At 33.5% G+C, this 20,614-nt stretch overlaps 1 protein-coding gene across 4 annotated transcripts in view; it reads right to left on the bottom strand.

Annotated features, from left to right (window-relative positions):
* The window catches only part of Ih (hyperpolarization activated cyclic nucleotide gated potassium channel Ih), a 130,971-nt gene that overhangs the window by 18,978 nt on the left and 91,379 nt on the right, over nt 1-20,614 (bottom strand). For all 4 annotated transcript variants that reach the window (XM_086914770.1, XM_086914771.1, XM_086914772.1 and 1 more), the window contains exons 4-6: nt 16,066-16,229; nt 11,767-11,903; nt 10,358-10,501 (exon numbers count right to left, since the gene is read on the bottom strand). In XM_086914770.1, the coding sequence (XP_086770896.1) occupies nt 10,358-10,501; nt 11,767-11,903; nt 16,066-16,229 (445 nt within the window). The remainder of the gene's footprint in view (nt 1-10,357; nt 10,502-11,766; nt 11,904-16,065; nt 16,230-20,614) is intronic.

The raw sequence follows: 20,614 nt of genomic DNA, 5'->3' as shown, positions 1-20,614 counted from the left end.
CGAAGAAAAATTAAACGATATCGATATCCAATGATCGATTATTATTATTAGGTCTGATCTGTTCTTGTTTCTTCGCCCCTGTTAAACCGCGATATTTGAATTTAGACGGATTTAAATCGTTTGCAGAAAATTGCAGAAACAATGCTCGTTGTGTTCCTTCGTCAGATTGTGTCTGGACGAAATGAAAATGAACGAATGGAAGGAGAGTTTCGCGAATCTCTCGCAATTTATCACTCCTCTGCGACAGCTATGATTAATCGTTCTCTAAGATCCATTTCGGTCAGGGTTTTCGAGGTGGCGCTTCGAGTGGTTGAAAATTCTGTATACCGGCCATCGATCGGTGGTGACCTCTAGGGGATCGAATTTGAACCGATATTCATAAAGATCGGGGAAAAGACCGGGGTATTTTTCGAGCATCGATCTCGAAAGGAGTATGTACCTGGTTCTTTAATTGTCTGAAATAAAAAAGTTTCGCAATTTTTCATCCAATTTTCATCGAAAATTTTCCGATTCTTCGAAAGAATTGTTTATTATTTTTTTCAAGCTAATTTTTTTCGCAAAAATGCGAGACCAACGAGATATTCCATGTACAATGAGGGAGAATCACGTTCGATTTGAACGATTCATTTATCATCTACTCTACTACGTTCTCGCAACAGAAAAATTCGATAAAACAACGAGGGATCTACCATGATAAAATTCACGGGCATATATCGATAATAAATAAAGTTTGTCAAGTGAGAGAGCAACAGATTTGCAAGAACAAACAAATTGGGACAAATTGAACAATTGGGTATTAGAATGAAATATACAAATCGTAGGGATCGATCGATTGGAATAGTCACGTTCACACGATTAACAGTCGTTAAATCGATCACCGAAATTAAAATAACGATTATCGTCGATTACCGTCATCGATGATAATTATGATGTTTTAAATCATCTTTCATTTATTAAAATTTAAAGCCAGTTGATCGATGGCCACAATGTTTATAAACCCGTATTTATTACATATTTATTATACAAAATATGAATATATAACGTTATTTGCAAATTATTGTATAATTCGTTTCATAGATATATACACGAATATCGAATATTCAATATTTCAATATTTAAAAATTTGATCAATTGAGCGTGACTACACCGCATGTTTTTATGAATACTTTAGAAGAACTTTGTCTTTGAAAAATCGATCGAATCAAATGAAAATTATACTACGTGGGAAACTGGTTCGACGACGATTCGCGTCTGTCCATCGTTTTATTCTTCCACTTAAAAACACAGAACGCAACAATTTTCAACGAAAGGGAGGAATTTCCAACAACCGAAATTTCAAACAATTCCGAGTAGGATACCGAAATGGACGACGAGGGGGGCCAAGGAATATAAAATACGTTCGAAACGTTTGAAATAAATCAGGCATCTAAAACGACACAAAAACAGCAAGCAAAACGAGGGAGGAAAACGAGACGACGGATCAAAGAGAAAAAAATTCGTCTGGGGTTGACTGACTCTTGGGAAGATGTATATATATATGCGTATACACGATGAGGGCGAGAGGAGAAGGGGGAAGGGGAGGGATGAAACGTAGGAACACACACTGAACACGGGCACATTGCCAAAAAATGTCGAGCAAATAGGGTTAATATACACCTAACACTCACAGGCAGACCTACGGTCAATCCAACCAACTTTCTCGTCTGTAGAGCAGCCATGTGGATAGCGCGTCGTGTCGAATACCTCAGATATCGTTTCCCTATTGTCCCCTGGTCCTTTTGTTCGAGGTTGGTTCGAAATTTTTCTTTCACTTTTCGTTTCATTATTGTCCTCTTTTTTCCCCTCCTCATCACCATTTTTTCTTTCTTTTTTTCGGAAGAAATTTTTCCCATTCACCAAAGTCGAAGAGGATCCTTCATTCCTAATCATCATCGCGTCTATCGAGTGACGTGTAATATAAGTACGTGTATCACTATATTCACTTTCATGGCGTACCATGCGCAGTCAGATCTCTGTTGTCACAATTATACGTGCACGCGTCTCTTTCTCTCTCTCTCTCTCTCTCTCTCTCTCTCTCTCTCTCTCTCTCTCTCTCTCTCTCTCTATTTCGCTTATTGCAGTTTCCGCAACGAAACATTTAATGAACGTATCGATCCGTATACGATCGATATACATGCACACCTCGTGTCGTGTGGTAAATGGCAAATTTCGAGGGTTATGCAACGAAGGGACGTGGCGATGATTAAGGATGAAGAATTATAATCAATCGTCGGGGTAATTCGTTGAAATTTCTTCGTCTGAAATCGTTCCTTTCGTTCAAGATTCCCGGTATTCGACACGACTCTGTGACTATACAATAAAAACGCATTATTAGTACCTAACGCATCTCTCCAACAAGACCTGACAGAAATAAAAAATATACATGTCATATACACCCAAAAATATTTTTTTCACAAGGATCACCGAGCTGATCGATGCAACATGGACGTTTAAAAATTCTATCACATTTTGGATATGTATGTATCATTCGTCCATTCGTTTCAAAGTTACGATTCTTCACGATTTCGAAACGTCGTAAGATCGTGATTAACGCTTCACGCGATCCATGTGACAGTTTGCAATTGTACATATGTATATATATGTATATATATATATATATATGTATATATGGACTACGGGACTAATGGAGGCTAGCCGGATCAAGAGCTTTGTTTCACGTAGATTGAAACAGAAGCAGAAGTCAACGTCCAAAGGTTGATCTTTGATTCGTGGAAATTCTCACGGTTTGCCTCTCCACGCTTTCCACCACAGTGGTTCGAATCACAGTGACAAAATCCTCGATGATTTACATAATTTAAAATTCGTACTATGTAAACATTGGTCGCATGTCACAAGAAATCTGTCACGATGCAATACACAGACACAGAAACGAACAGAACGAAATTTTCTATCCTCTATAATATAATATATTTCATTAGTCATGTCACACTTCTATGCCATCGTGCAACAACATCGATTTCTAAGGAACGAACCATCTCTAATAAATTGAAAAATTAAAAATTAAAAATTAAAAGAGAGAGAGAGAGAAACAATAAATGAAACAAAACTAAAAATTATATAAATCAAAGAAAATAAATCAATCGATCACGATACAGCCACGCTGCGTAAGAAAGCTCTTGACCGGCATCGCTTTCTTTCAAGAAATGGATTTAAAAATTTCCAAATATACGTGTGTATACCACTTGTATATGTATGTCCGTATGTATCATCAGGCGTGGTGTATGGTGTATCAAACGTATCATTGGATACTCAATATTGAACAAAACAAAACAAATAAAATAAAAAAGAAAAGAAAAATCCAAAAAAAAAAAGAATAAAAAAAGATATGATCACACGGCAAGACTATGCACTCGTTCTCTCTCTATATATATATATATAGGAAACTTCCAAACCAAACGACAACGATAATCAATCGAAAAAACGGTCATAATAAACATCGTAACGATAATCAATAATCAACCGTAACAAAAATGTAATATATATATGTATATATATATATAAGTAGATGTGATAAATAATGATCTAACGTATATATATATATATATATATATATGTATATATGTATTTATATTTATACGTAGAAACATTAAGTTTTAAATTAACGAACGCTTGAATCAAGAAAGGGCATTTGGCCTTGGTTTCGGGGTTACTAGGCAGGCACACCTTGCTGGTTCGGTCTGGTTGGGGCGGTGTCGCCCGACGCTCGTAGTGCCTCTCCGGCTGTTGATAAAGGGGGATCTGTAAACCCATTCGGAAACGTGTTCTCGCAATATGCCTACTACTTTCATTTTTTTAATTTTCTTTTTTTTTTTTTGTATTGTTATTTCTTTTTTGTTGGAATGATGTTTTTTGTGCCTTTGTTTGTTAATTGTTTTTTTTTTTTTTCACTATCGTTGTTTCTTTTCTCTTCTTTTTTGTGTATATTTTGAATTATGTATATTTCGTGGTATTCTTGGTTTTTCTCGACAGATGTAGATGTGATTTTTGTCGTTGTTCAAGACTTTACTTTTAACGATAAATTTAAAATTAAAATTGATTGTTTAGAATTAATTGTATTGAAATGTAAATTTGGATTTAATTTATTTGTTTAGCATTTCATTATTGAACAATATGTAAGTTTGCCTCTTTTGATTGAATAATTATGAAAACTGAAGATATTATTCTGTGAATGATCAATTGATTTTGAAAATATAATGATAATAAATTCGTAAATTAGAAATTGCAATTTTAATATTACAAGAATTGTAAGATTTGATAATAGTCTTGAATTAATGCCGAGATATTCAAGATTCGAAGTAAGCGGTTGTATTATTGTATAATCAATGATTAAACAAATATATATTTATTTACGAATCAGTTCGAAAAATGTAACTATTTGAACTAATGATCCAGTTTCGAACAAGTTCCACGATTTTATATATAAACATTAATTTGTAAATTGTTAATATCAAAAAAAACTTAAAAATTCTATAATTCTAAAGAAAAAAAATTGTCAAAAACTATATTAAAACAAAAATTATAAATGAACAACGTAACATCTCAACTCAAAAATCCATGTACAACGAATTTCATTGATTAAGAGTTTTTTTTTTTTTTTTTAAGTAATAAATAAAGTATGAGAATATCGAACGATCGTGAACTCATCGTGGCTGGACCATATCCTGCGAGCTCTAAATCTGGATATAATCCCCAGAGTATTGGACCGTTGTTGTAAATCAGCTTTAAGTACGCCCAAGTGTGTCGTGTATCATTAGACGTGCTGTTTTTAGCTGATCCACTGATGCTGCTTCAGATACACAGAATCCTTCGTGGAAATGTTTTTCTCCTCTGCGGAAATAAATCCACGAAGTGGTATGATTTCCAAGAAAACGATAAGTCACGAAACAATATATATCACACATCGCAGGTTTCGTAGAACCCTTGCTATTTTGGAAAATTAACAGAAATGCAAATACGTCAAGTATTAATCCAAGAAATTCTGAGAATCTTTTGATGGAATGATAATGAAAACTCTACTAATTTGCATATCTGAATCAGAGTTAATATATATGATGATTTAGATCAAGTTATTTAATTTCAGATTTTATTTTTTACTTTAATCTATATTTTTTTATTTCATTTCATTTGAATTTATATTGAAATATTCCGAAATTAAGTAATCTAATTAAATCATCGTCATAATCTATGATCCAATTATATAAGCACGTATCAATTGAGAATTAAGGAAATCCGTATTAATTTGAAAAATTAATACAACGTGTATAATTCTAAAATTTTTTTTTAATCCTCGAATATTTAATAAGAATTAACGAACACTCTTTAACAGATCAGTCATCAGTTTTTAAATTTCTCGAATTTGTGACGCGTTAATTTCAATTACAGATGTACCCCAAATTGTTAAATGACGGGGATAATGAGTCTAACATCTCGATTATTCGAATCTTTTAAATGTCAAGACGAATAATATTTGATTTGATCACGGTCAGCTGAACCACGGTCAGCAATTTATCAAGTTCCTATTACTGCTCGTTTGCAAAACGAATTTGCGAATCGATTCAGCTGAGATAATCGAAGACGATTTGATTTTAATACGGTGACGAAGGACGTTAATTAAGAAAATTACCGGTCCCTCCTTTCCTCGACTTTCCACCTTGAAACTGATCCCAATTTGAGCCTTCATTGAGTTTCGTAACGGATGATCTTAATAATTCTCTAGATAGCTTTTCACCTCTACGAGATTTAACGACATCAGAGATATCATGTATCTTTAATTTCGTTAAGGAAGCAAATTTAGAATATTTGATGAAAATAAATTTTATATAGAGTGGATTGTAATTCTTGTCATATCGATAAGTCGAAATCGATTCTCAAAAGAAAAAAGAAAAACTTTGAAATTCAATCGATCATTGGCAGCTGTTATTTATATATTTATATATTCGATTTATTTATATATATTTCAATACTGCAATTCCAGGATACAAAATTCTATAAAATCTTTAAACAATACGTGCTTCGATTACTAGAAAGCCACAAAAATTTCAAAAATTTAGATAATCCCATTATCTTCGAAATATAGAATTTATTAGTACACGAATCTCTTTACAACATAAAAAAAAAAATGAAAAGAGAAGAAAATAAAGGAAGAGAAATAATTTAAACACGAAATTAGAATCATCAAAAAATCATCGTCAATTACGAAGATCGGGATCGCCCGAGACTGAGAACGATTAATTAGATCGATGATCGAACCAACGCTCGCGAATCTGGCTCTCGTCGAACAGAACGGAAAAAAGATAGAAGGAGATAGAAAAACAAAAGCAGAGGGAGGCAACAAGACGTTCTTCAAACGCAAGCGCAAGTAAACACATTCAGTGTGTGATAATTAACGTGATGGCGAGAAAATAAGATAGGGTCTCGAGACGATTGGACGGAAAGCCTGATTGATTCGTTGGTCTGTTCGCTGCGCCATGGCTCATGCTGTAGGCAAGACACAATCAAACTGATACAGAAAGAAGGAAAATCTTGAAAAAAATCATTGAATGCAAAATATCGAGAGACGTGTTTTCCAGAAATCGAAATAAAATTATACGAAACAAGAGAAAGGATAAAAACAATTGTGACAACAATCCTCGGTTAGAAACGTCCCCTTTAAACGCTATCGCCACCTTCCCCATTCCAATTTAACGATTCCATTACCTTATGAAATATCGCGTAATTTTTTCCCTCGTCTATCCGAAGAAAAATGACTCGTTTCTCAATGATCATTGATCAGCATGGAAGTTTCGCATTCTTCTTGGCCCCGTCACTTATCGATTTTGTTCGTTTCTCGGTGTAATGTTTGTTGTAGAACTGAATTGCTTAATTGTGTAAATTGTGTTAATACATGGCCTATTACGAATAAATTGTGCCGTAACAAATTTTCAGATCGAAACGAAAGCTTGACATCGTATTAATACACGCATCCTTTTTCAGTTTCACGACAAGATTATTCGCGTGTTTCATGCAAATGAGAGAACAGGAAAAAAAAAAAAAGAAAACAGAATTCATTGTGAACGATAACTGTGAACGTGTTACGCCATAAGATCCGATCGAACGGATCGAAGAGGATGCTTGCTCGACTTATTTCATCGACAAGGAAGGAACGATCGGTTGGCTCGAAAACGATTCTCTCTCTCTTGTCCAGATCTTATTCAAGATAATTGTAACGAACGATCGAGTCTACGTTGCTCTATGAATACCATATGCGTGGACCACGAAAGATCGAGTGAAGAGGATTAGAGGCGTGCCGGATATCGAAAATAAGAATTCGAAACAGATTCTCAGAAAAATTCGAATGTGATCAAGTGAGATAGCCTCCTATGTTCTTTCCACCATCTCGAAACTTTCGACGATAATCGAACACGTTAACCCTCGATTCGATCGGTGCAAAATCAACTCGAAATCAAATTATCGCTCTTTCCAGAATCGATTCTGGCTCACAAGCATGAACGAGCCTTCGATTTCGATAACATCGGCTCGAAGACTCGATCGTCGATCGTGCTCGATCATTGACGAAAGTATTTGGATTCCGATCTCATCCGAATTTTCCCGATTTATTCCGAAACTCGAATTCTCGACGATCCCACATAATATGGATATTCCGCTCGAAAACTATTTACCTATAAACTAATGAGATACGATCAGTTGGTGAAACATCCTCACGAGAGTACCTATTGATCGGAAGAAACGCACTCGAGGAACCGTCGCTGATGGAGAAGATATCAATGATACACGGCCTCTCATGCACATTTATGTGTTGTGTACATTTCCATCATACTTGAACATTGCGCGATACTTGTATAATTTTTTTTTTGTGTGTGAAATAAAAGAAAGGAATAAAATTGGAAAGTAACAGGAGGAGGTAACCGATCGGATGGTTTTCTACGATCGAGGTGGTGGCGATGGAAAGGCTGTTAAGAGTTATTTGAGATAATTGGAGAAATTTTATCTTTGTTACTTAAGATTGAAAGATCTCGAGAGAATTATTGGAAATCTTGGTTAAATTTATCCTCTTGGAAGAATTGGAAGTTTAAAGTTTTCTATGGAAAGCAATTGTGCGAGTTGGGCGTTCGAGTATTTAATATGATAAAATGGTATTCTTAAGCAAAGTTTTTCAACGCTTCGGTTAAGAGATGTGAAAGTTCATGTCTTCTAATCTCCTAATATATTTCTAATTTACACAAATACCATCGAACAACTATAAAAATAATAAAAAGACACTGTGTATTATTACTTTCTTAACCGATCTTGGCGAAATTTTGATTTATTGCCATTAGAATCGACAATTACAACCATTTATTTTAAAACTTTCAAACATATTAGATATACGCTTAATAGAGAAGAGAAACTGAAGGAACACTAGAGATTCTCCAATAATACATCACAGATATAGCCAGTTAACGAGATACTGTAATCCAATTTACTTTTTGCGATTTACTCTCGAAAATTATTTGTACACTCTTAATGAACACTGCATAGATAATGACCATTCGAGGTCATTTTCAACATTCATTTTCAATGTCCATTTATAAAAAATAATTCTCCAAAGCAATCGAAAGTTATTTCTCGTTAATGTCATTTGCAAAAAAAAAAAAAAAAAAAAAAGATAGTAACTTTTCTCTCAAATGAACTCTCTGAATCCTAACATTCATCGCCACGAATGTAGGGGAATGTAAATAGGTCGATGCACGAGTGGTTAAGGGAGAGAGAGAGAGAGAGAGATACGGAGGAATTATATGGAGATTTTGTTTCGTAGAGAAGTTGGAACAATAGGGATTGAGTAAGAGTCGCGAGGACAATCGGTATAATAAAATATACATGTCGAGCAGACGGAAAGCGAGACGTGTGTTCAACGTGTGTGCGTGTTCCGTGTATATTTTGGCTTTTCGTGGTGTTTCTCTGCAGTGGTGGAGGATAGACACGCGCGGCCTCGCTGTGTTTTCGTTCTATCTGTTGCCTGACAGAAAAAAATTAGGATAAAAGAAAAAGGAAAAAGGAAACTAAAAAAAAAAAAAGGGGGGGGAGGGGAGAGAGCCTGGACACTGGTCCCGACGAAAATTCGAAAGGATAAAATGAGAAAGAGAAGCTATGCATAATCCGGTCGAAACGGAGCTTCTTGCCTGTTGTAGAACGGGAGACGGCTCACTTCGACATGTGGATAGAGAGATCGATTGGCGGAAAAGAGTTTGTGGGAAAAAAAAGAAAGAAAAAAAAAAAAAGAAAAAAAGAACGAAAAGGAAATCCACCACTGGCACGAGAAGTTTCTTTTTTACACGACTCGATTATTGGTCGCATCTCTTTCGTTTCTCGTTTTGTTTTATTTTACCTTTATCTTATTGCTGTTATTGTTATTATTTATTTATTTTTTTTTTTTTTCGTTTCTTACCAAACATACATGGACGACAAGGATACCTATATATCCATGCATAAATATATATTTCGTATAATATTTGTCGAAAGACAACGTAAAAGACATTTGTATATAGTATAACGAGCTCCTTTATTTTTATTTTTCTATCTTTTATTTATATCATTTACCTTTGGTTTCTCTCTTTTTTTTTTTTTTTTTTTTCTTTTTAATATCCCACACACATTATGCTTTACTTTATACAGTATTTCCTGCGGCAAACGCGGCAGCGATTCTCTGTAATGCAGACAGTTCCAAAAACTGACCGTGACACATTGAACAATAAGTATAATAAGTATATACGCGTGTACATATACATATATATAAAAAAAAGAAATGAAATCACGTAGGTGGAAGGGGGGAGGGGACCAGCCAGGCCCCGTTATCGTCGTAGATTAAAAAAGAAACATTGCAACGAACGGCGACGCAAAGCTGTACAGACAGACAGCGCGGCCAGATAGGGTAGTAGGTTGTAAAAAGGTTATAAAAAATAAATAAATATAGATATATAGATATATATATAGAGACAAAGTCAGTCACTTTTTGAAACTGACAATAATAAAAATAAATATATACGACGACGAGACGCTTGGTTTTTTTTTTTTTCTTTTTCTTTTTTTCCTTTTTTTTTTCCTTTTTTTTCTTTTTTTTTTTTTTTTTTTTTTTTTTTTTTCCTCTTTCAAATTTTTACACAAGGATCATCACGAGCTGTGGGTATTATATGAGGTGTATATATATATGTATGTATATATATATATACTATATATATATAAATAGAATACCAAATAAAATAAAAAAAAAAAAAAAAGTAGATACGGTGCTTTCGTATAAGAAACAGTGGTAAACACTCACATAGACCTCTTCCCATTGCGAGACATACCGCACCAGTCTTGACAACCGTAGTAACCTAACGAGCGACAACAGTTTCGCAAGCCTGAGGATCCTGAGAGCACGGCCAGCATGCAGGATCTGGAAGGACTCGCTAAAGTCCTGAAACTGACGATTGAAAACGATTATTCCGTGGGAATCTCGTCCCATACGCGGCCCATTAACGCTGCGTGGAATTGAATCTCAGGTTAGCGCTCATTCAAAGAGGGATTGAGGGCGGCTTAAACCGAGCTTAATTTGTCTTGTCTGGCGAGGATCCCGGTGAAAATTATACCACGTTTTCAAGCGGAATTAATTTAATTTGAGTAGGTATTTCTAGAAATTTTCTTGAGAGGAGAAAAAGGAGGAAAAAAATTATTATTATTATTTCGAGAAATAGCGTGTAATTGGTACGGTTTTAAATTTAAATTAAAAGATATTATCATTTAAATACGGTATACGCTATAATAAGAAACAGAGATTAGGAAGGTAAATTCAATTTAAACCGCTCTCATTTCTGAGGATTTAATCGCATTGTGTGCTACGTTTGGCACCATTGTTAATGTACATTGTTTGGCACATTAATCATTGGCGCATCAATGGCGTAGATTCGTTGGCAAATTGGATTAAAATTAGAATGAAATAAGTATTCGATCATTCTTCAAAATAAATATTTAAGTTTTTAATAAGCGCTATTATTCATGATTTTAAAATATCCAAATGAATCTTCGAATAAGCTTTAACATTTTTTGAACGATTTTCAACTGATTTTAAAATATTCATAAATAATTTTCGGAGGATTATAGATTATATCTTTCTTAAATAATTTAAAGATCAAGGATGTTTTAAACGAGTTTGAAAAATCACTTTTAAAAGATATCAAAGCAAATATTTCTACTAAATTCTTACATAATTTACATTTGCTAGATAAGTTATCTCGAACGATAAATCTTAAACAATATAATCTTTAAGAAATTTTAATAAAAGATCAAAATTACATCATGAATTTTTTATTTTAATTTCTCGTTGACAGTAAATTTTTCTGAAAGTGAACAGTTGAAATAAATTTTCAGGACGATAACCAAATAATAATTAATTATACATGCAAAATTAAATGTTACGAGTTAAAAAGGAAAAACAAAAATGTGGAAAAATACCAAAGTACCGAAGTATACCATATCTCGTATACCAAGATATACAGTTGTAATTAATGTAATTTATACAATTGGAAACACTATATCCTGAAATGTTACGTATCACGCCAACAGTTTGCGTAAACTGATTAATTACATGAAATCGTGTTTTGCAGAGAAAACTAAAACTCAACTCCGGTTTAACAAATTAAAGTTAGAGATACGTACGCATCAGGATATAGATAATTAATATGCACTTACTTGATTAAATATGAGGAAAATGTAGTCTAGTGGTATGGAGGAAATGAGGTCGAGAAAGAACCAAGTCCTGAGGTAGTGTTTTGCGATTAATTTTGGATCCAGGATCACTTGTTCCGCGTTATCCTGTTGCATTATACCTAAGCAAATATATATAATAATCTATACATCAATTTTAAAATTTCATTTTATTTTTTTATTACATTGTTTTATATTTACTCCGTTATATTCTTTAAACTTTTGTATACTTTTTCATATTACTCTTTATCCCTTGTTTCATTATTTTCTTTATTTTCTTTTATTTCATTTTTCTATATTTTTTAATTTAAAATTGGAAATTGAAAAAATTTTACTATTTCCTTCTCTAAAAATGAGAAGGAATATTTTTAATTTTTAAAGTTTACGTAACCGTTAGTAGGCAAATTCTTGATTACACGTGAATAGATGATTTTTTTGTAATCAAATCTTTCTATATCAGCTTTATTCACGTTAAATTTTATTCCTGCAAAATTTCAGTACGATGATATTTACATACTCGAGCGTAACAAATTAATCTTCAGAATTAAATACAAACGCTAACGGTAAAAAACTGATACAAGTAATTGAAACTGGAAGAATCAATAATGTGTTGCTTTTGACGTTTCAAATCAAGATAAAATTTATTTGTATAACTTGTGTATATGGAATGGTAACCTGTGGTTTTCACCGCTACAAAATTAAATTTGAACTGTTTCTGTGGCCTCTCATCTTCCTCAATCTCTTCAAGATATTCTTCAAGACAAAGTAGCAGCAGATAAATCCAAAATCTCAATTAATTTACACACTTAATACACGTATTATAATTTCAAGATGAAACATTAATTAACTTAGCCATAATTAAATCTAAAAACACTGAATTAATCTCCTCATCGATCAAATATCATTTCAAAATTTCTGTTAACATTTATTTCATTTGAAGGATGGAAAGAGAAAATAAATTCTCTTAAATAAAGATTATCATAAAAACACTTTTCAAGATAGAAAACAGCAGTAAATAAATCTTAAATCTTCCACGTATATGATACACATATCAATTCCAAAACGAATCATCCACTCAACTCAATTTAAAAAAAAAAAAAAAAAAAAAAAAAACCACCTTTCAGACTTATATTCTCATAGTCCTATTATATATCCTCAATCGAACGATTCTTCAATGCATCGTTAAAAGACCTACCAATACAAGTAACAAAACGAATTCGTCCATTCCCAGCAACTTTGCCTCTCCCGGAATCTGCCACCTCATTAGCATGGAAACATTTCACCCTCGATCGACTCGATCGGCGTTCGCCGGCAGAGGCGTTAGTATTCGGCACGTGGAACGCCAATATTGGCCGACGGCCGATAATCTGGATCAAGAATTCGCGACAATCGCGAATCCGACGCGGCCCACGTACACGGTTTAACGCGTACAATGGCTTTCATCGGGCACGTGACCCAATTCGGTTCCTGGGGAAACGCGTTTCAAATTAATCCACCGACGAATAACGAAACGTGTGAGCCAATGCGATGTGATTAGAGTATGGCACCGCACGAAGGTGCTTGCCAACCGAAGATGCTTTCCTGAACACGCAATCTTATTTCTTGATGATTTAACAACAATCGAAGATTCATTCGAGGAGGACAGGAGACGTGAAACGAATTAATTTCCTTTCTTTTAATAATAATTTTTCTTGATAATGATTGGAAATTGGTGATATACCTCTAACTTTAATTGGATAATTTGTAAATTATCGAATTATTAATGAAATCATAGGCGAATTAACGAGAAATTATTTATAAAAGGGGGGAAAAAGTTGTTCAGCTCTTGGTGTTTGTTTAAAAATTGTGGATTTGAGTCGGTTAACATCAGTTGATTGCTATATGAATTTTGTACTTGTTTTATTACTTTTCGACTACGTCAAAATGCTTTTGAATATTTTAGCAGTGTAATGTTCGCAGTTCAATACAATCTTATTGAAAAAATAAAATTGTTTCGACGCTATTGGACGCATTTAATATTTAAAATAATTTTTAAAATCAATTGTACAGAACAACTTTTCAATCGTGAAAATAAAATTTGATTGTACCTTATAAATCTATGAAAAATATTGCGATGAAAGAGAAGGAGGAAACATGACCTAAAGTCTAATAAAAATTTTTTTTTTTACTCGTAAAAGTAAAGGTAAAACAAGATTGGAATCCGAATATTACCGAGTCAATAACACAATAAAATTAATCTTCTACTTAAATTTCCATTCTATATCATATTTCCAATTTGATTAAATTTCCTCTATTAGAATTAACCCTTTCAGACCCATTCCTCATTATTCAAGCCACTTTTGACAAAGTGAAATTGGATCCTCCGGTTTCATATTGGAATGTAACTTCATAAAAATGTAATCGACTCGCGTGAAAGCCGTGATTTCCCGCCTTTTGTTCGTTTCCTTTCACGGTCTCTCCTTCCTTTTTAATGTCAACAATTAGAAGTTCCTCCTTTTCAAACTTCCCCTGAGCTTTCTCGAGGCGGCGACACGGATGATTTTTCAAAGAAACTCACGACGATGTTATCTAATCATGAAAATTTGAGGAGAATTAAAAAAATTATTACGAGAATTTTTTAAATATTTTTTTTTCTCTTTTCTATTTATCAGTATTCAATATATGTGACGATAGTTAGAATTTATAACTTTCATTGGGTGAGTGAATTTTATTGATAATATTTTGGTATTTAAATTTTAATAAAAGAATTTTTATTTCGAAGAATATTTGATAATCGCTTCTAAAACTTTCCAATACCTCGAAGCATAAAGATGAACTTTTTGAAACACTTCACAAACATCTGTTGTTAAGGTTAAACCCATTAAGGTGTTTCGAAACTTTGGAATTCGTAAAAATTCTAAAATTAATTAAAATTTAAAAATTTTCATAATTATTATTATTAACATAACAGTTTTTTTGTAATAAATTAATAAATAAATTATTTTCATCATACATTTAATACTCGTATATAAATTTACTTCTCTTTCATTATTACATTAATAAATGAAGTTAATAATAATTGAATATACATAATAAATAAATCATAATATCTATTATCATTATTGATTATATATTGATATATATCAGTTTGCAGGAAAAAAAAATTGGTTCGAAAGTTTTACGATACGAATGATCAATTACCGTTCTCTTTTTATAATAATTTCGAAATTCATACCATAATTTTTAATTCTTAGCATGAATATTCGCAGGAAAATTCAAATTCAAATCCAAAAGTTATCAAAGGAATAAAATTTTTACACAACTCTGAAAAAGTAAGGCAATTAAAAAGCCCAATCTATTATCCCCGGACAAGTTGATAACTCCAATCAACGAACGAGCCATTCGAATCCCTCTTGAAAAACGCATGTTCAAAGAAACGCGATCTTCCACACGTGGTTACACGAGGAAACGAGGGTGCGAGGGATACATTTAAGCGAATCGTCGCTTTCCAACGTTTTCGTTGGAAGTGGAGGAGGAGAGATTTGGGTTGGCCCGATGAGAGGAGCACAGGGCACATGGAAAAAAAAAAAAAAAAAAAAAATAGGAGAAGAAGAACGAGGTCGGCCATTCTTTCCTCCAATGTCCTCCTCCCAAACGTGCACAATGCAAACTTTGCATCGCTTCTGGTTCCCCCTCCCCACCGCGGACACGAGGTTACCATTAGTCCCAAAGTGATCGTCCAACGAAATGCCAAGTCTTTTCGTCGCTTCTTTTTGAAACGATCGAACGATTTTAACTGAATGCCCCCGGCACACCGTCGATAAGGCTTTGAATGCGGGGCTCAATTGGAACGAAAGAAAGTTTTTTAAAGGATCACGATATCGTGGGTTATGGAGTCTTGACTGTGCACGCTCTTGGATATTTCTCTTTTATTGCCGTGTGACTTGGAGCAAAATGAATTTACATTTGACCTATCGACCTGCCGGAGTTTAGAATACAATCCTCGAATAATAATCTCATCGTCGCGTCAGGTCGTTGAGAATTCTTTAAGATGATATTTGTTCAAATAATAAATCCTTGTTTAGAGTCGAAGATATCGTTTATTTTCACGAATTTGCAATTCGATGATTTATACTTTAAATATATGCAGTGAAGTGTGAAATAATAATTATCGAAATTTTTGAAAGGTTTATGTATCTATTTCGTTAAATTCAATTTTTATAAAAGGATATGTATCGATCGAAATAAGTAACACGGAATATCAGTGTTATTTTTCCCTAAATATTTGAGAGAATTAACACTCACCTGTCCTGAAGTTGACGACAATGTCTATGAGGAATATCGTGTCAGAAAGGCAGTTGAAGGCTATCCACCTAGTGCTTAGGTCGTCATTGAAAAAACTAATGGCGACTGGCAGAATTATCAGATTAGCTACCAGCAGGAGGAGCATGCAGAGATCCCAGTAGAATCTGAAATCAAAATAGAACGACCATTATTGATTAAATCAAACGTAAATATAAATTCAATAAAAATTAAACAGACAATCGAATACGAAGAAGTTTGAAATCGAATGATAAATTAAACAATCACATTAAGAACGACAACTTGATCAAACCAAATCAAGTAGAGTATTCAAGCAGAATATGTATTTTGTTCACCCTGCACGATACAATACGGCCGACAAAACGAAAGGGCTTGCCTTTCGACTTATTTTCTCACGGTATCGCCACCGAGAGAGGATCCATCTCGATATGATATACGATTGTTTCGCGTGTGCACGCACGCTGGTCGACCTAAAAGCGGTGGTGAAATCGTTAACGATCCTCATCGTTAAATAAAAGAAACGGCGATTCATCTTGGTAACAAGAAGAGAGGGAGCCGGAGGTGGCAAGAGCATTGCTTTTTCTCGAAGACACGTGGGGAGAGAAACGTTCTCCAAGGGCGTAAGTTTAATTAACGGACCGCCGCCGCTTTTGCTTCGACTTTACTTTCAACTTCGCCTTTTCAGCGTTTAAGTAGTCTAGGGGTTTGGGGATTTAAACGAAGTGGAGGCTTTCGAGACGGCGGAAATATTGTTTCTTCTTTGTTTCTTCCTCCAGATTCTCGGTGTTGTGAGTAACGCGTTTTAATTGCAATTGTGATTTAAGATGATAGAAGAGATTTAAGACGCGGTTAATTAGAGTTTCTTTTTTTTTTTTTTTGGTTACTTTTCAGTTCGATTCAAATGTCCCCGATTCTGATATGTTTTTTCGAATATTTACACTGATCACGATTTTTTATCGTTGAGAGTTAAGATTTCTTAAACATAAATTGTTGTATCTTCTTTTTATCGATTATTTAAATGATAATAAAAAACATGATAAGCAACATTGAATGAAATAAAAAAAAAAAAAGTCGTAAAAATCTTTTCGTTCCTTGAAATAATAATATAAATATAATTAAATTCAGCGAATTCTTTTTCTTCAAAATTATCCCTTATCGCACAATTCTCTTTCCAAAATATCTACAAACTTCAAAAATTTTTCATCGACCAAATACCATTCCAGTCTCGAACGATTCAAGCTGCTTTCACCAGCCTCTACCATGAAATGAAACAAAATGAAAAAAAAAAGAAAAGAGAAAGGAAAAAAGAGAGAGAACTACCTTTCACGAAGCGGAATCATTCCGAAGAAAGGTTCGCTGCAAGACAGGAAGAGGAAAGGGAAAAGAGGGAAGGGCGAGAAGCGCAATTTCTGAAAGGTCCGCTTTAATCAGTTCGATTCCAGGCTAGGCGGCCAACATTGGCCCACTTCGCCGAGTGCTAATAACGTAGCTACATCGAGGCAATAAATGTGCTCGTAGCTCGCGCGAACCTGTTCCAGCTTGGCTCGAAACCATCGACCACGAAGGGATGCTTTTCTTCGTCGGCACGCACCGATGAACGCGACCCTCCGCTTTGACACCATCGCGGAAAATTAGAAATACATGTTTATCCCCTGTTTCCCTCCAAACCAATTTATTTCTTTCTATACATCTTTTCCCTCTGTCGAAGAAACGGCGAAAGAAACGAAATTGCAAATTTTTATAAGCGGTTCGTATTTTATTATAAGCGTGTTGATGTACTCGTGGATTCAATATGAAAATGTTGATAGAGGATTATTTATTTAATTATAAGCAAGTTTGCAAGTTGGATGAAGTGAAAGTGAAAAAGTGATGTGAAGATGTAAAGATGTGAATGTATATATCCAGACTATTAGAGACATCGTTCGAGTTTTTTTTTATAGAAGATAAGACTTGATATTAAGTTTACATCATTTTTTTAAGATGGAGGTTCGCGAAATACTCTTTCTAGAAGTTGAATTGATATTTGGTATTAATTGACAATTGTGATTAAGTATAATTTTCGATTTTCCTCTCTCAATAATAAATCGAATCATAATAAATTTCTTAAATTTTCCTGAAAATATCTTACAATTTATAATAATGTATTATAATGTAAGAGGTACAAGACAATTTGTATTATCGTAATGAAATATTTCCATTCGGAAATATGTCTATTATTTTATTTACTACTCTCGCGAATGAATCGAATCGTGCGAATCAAAATGAAAATAAAGAATGAAAGGCTCTTTAAATATTTACAGAACCTAAAATTAAACCGGTGCTTAGCTAGCATAAATAAGGGGGAAGTAAAAATGATACGATCGAAGCAGGAACGCCTACACGTTTTCCATTTCAACTTCAATCCCGGTATTTTTAGAACCCTCTTCAAATGTTTGAGGAAAAGTTAATTATGAAGGGGAATCAATCAATCACGTAGGAATTCTCTGTAACGCATGAAAGGGCCGGTTACAATTTATTTTTAGTAAGTCGATAAACAGTCGAAAAGTTAGCCTATAATTTTCTATAAATTAAAATCTGTATATAAAATTAGTATTTTCCAATCGAACGATACGACGATTGTATTAAAAAAAAAAAAAAGATTTGTATACGTAGATTAATAACTATTAAAAAGAGTTTAAAAAAATTCTCCTATAAATTCTATAAGAATTCTCATTCATCATTCATCTCAATTCCTAAAAAAAGTAATCATATTTGATTCCATAAAAAATAATATGTGTACCAAATCCTTCGTGATAATTGTTCAATTTTTCTAATTTACTTTTTTCTAATTTATTCGCAATTCTACTTCACCCACGATATTCTCGTTTACAACAGAGATTATTATCGATTCATCGGCACATACGTTTAAATATATTCGTTAACGATACAAGCCGTGATAATTCAGATTAAATAGCCTTCTTGAAACCTCTTTTTAAAACACCCTGTACGTGCCACTAGACACTGACCTAGAAGCGTCGAGAGATTACACCTTGGCGATAACCATATCCCTAAGAGTCGAGATTTATGCACGACTTTTTACACAAGGATCTCTGTTTTAACGAGCGCGCCTCGTGGCCAGTTACGCGAATTCGAGACAATTTAAAGCGTTTTCGAGCTTGTCCCCTGCCAACATTTTCGTTGGAACCGGACCTATCGTTCTGGTAAGCCGGAGCCATTAGATATCCATTTTTATTTTTCATTTCTTTCTCAATCTTTGAACAAATTATTTATCGAGTAAATTTTCAATCAATTATTAATTATAATCATTTAGGAATGATTGTAATTATTGATTCATTTTAAATGAAATATTTTTACAATTTATTATATAGAGGGATTAAAAGGATTTGAAATATTCTCTAATCTCTTATCTTTAGAGAGATAAGAATGGAGAAATAAAATGCGAATCTTGTGAATAAATAATACATATTGTTCCAAATTCTTCTAGAAGGTAAATGCTACGTAAAGTTAGACGCTAAATAGATTATTTCTGCCTAATGTAGTAAGGCAAATGAGGATTAATGGTGTAATAACTTAAGATGAGAATTTCCAACCCTGCTTGTTAGAACAGCTAATTGATTAATTGTAGCTCTTACTTGAAAAACGAATTTTCCCAAAATTTTGTTTTCATATTTATACATTGTGTAATTTTATAAAATTTCACGTTCTATTTTTACATCTTCAGATCTAGTAATTATACGTTTTTTTCTTCCAAATCAAATTTCAAGATTTATAAAATGTGATGAAAATTTTAGAAAAATTCATAAGAAATTTTGACAATTTTGTTTCAGATTTTAGTCAGAATTTCAATACTCGAAACTCGAGGAGGAATTGATTATATGATTATTCAGTGTTAAAAGAAAAATTAAAAGATAAATATTTGATGCTGAGAAAACTGTAAATGCAAATGACGAATCCCTCTATTGTTCTCCTATTCAAGGAGAATACCTCTAACAAGATATACTCTCTCAAGGAGAATCCGCGTATCAAGACATGTGGCGTATTCTTGAATTATTACAAATTTCTGGTCGTATGAACGAGAACAAACGGCACCAAGGCTCTTTCGATACTCCTTCGTAGGGAATTTACGACAAAGGAACGTTGGAAGGCCGACTAAAATCGATTCTCTTCTCCTTGAAGCGGTGCTGTTCTCGTTGAGTTGAAGTGTAACAAGGGAAAGCACCGCCAACCGTTGTGCAACAATTTCTATGAAACTTTGTAAACTGATAGAAAATTGAAGAATTATTATGTACATGCTCTCGTCTGTGCATTGAAATATTTTGACGAATATTTTACCGTGGGAAGACAATGTTTCCTTCCATCGGTTTTCAAAATATCAATCTAATAACTAGAAAATCGTATTTACTTTTTCTAATTAAATTATGCATTTCTTATAATCGTATCTCAATCGATAGTTTTTCAAATGATTTCATTTAATGGCCAGCCAGTCAGAAATCAGTCGGTAATCAATAATCAATTGTCAAGCAACGATCAG

The sequence above is a fragment of the Apis florea genome, unplaced genomic scaffold (genome assembly GCF_048593485.1).
Source record: "Apis florea isolate Af1SG1 unplaced genomic scaffold, ASM4859348v1 contig_3741_pilon, whole genome shotgun sequence".
Lineage (NCBI taxonomy): Eukaryota > Metazoa > Arthropoda > Insecta > Hymenoptera > Apidae > Apis > Apis florea.
Note: the sequence above shows the minus strand (reverse complement) of the source record. Positions and strands in the feature narration are given on the sequence as shown.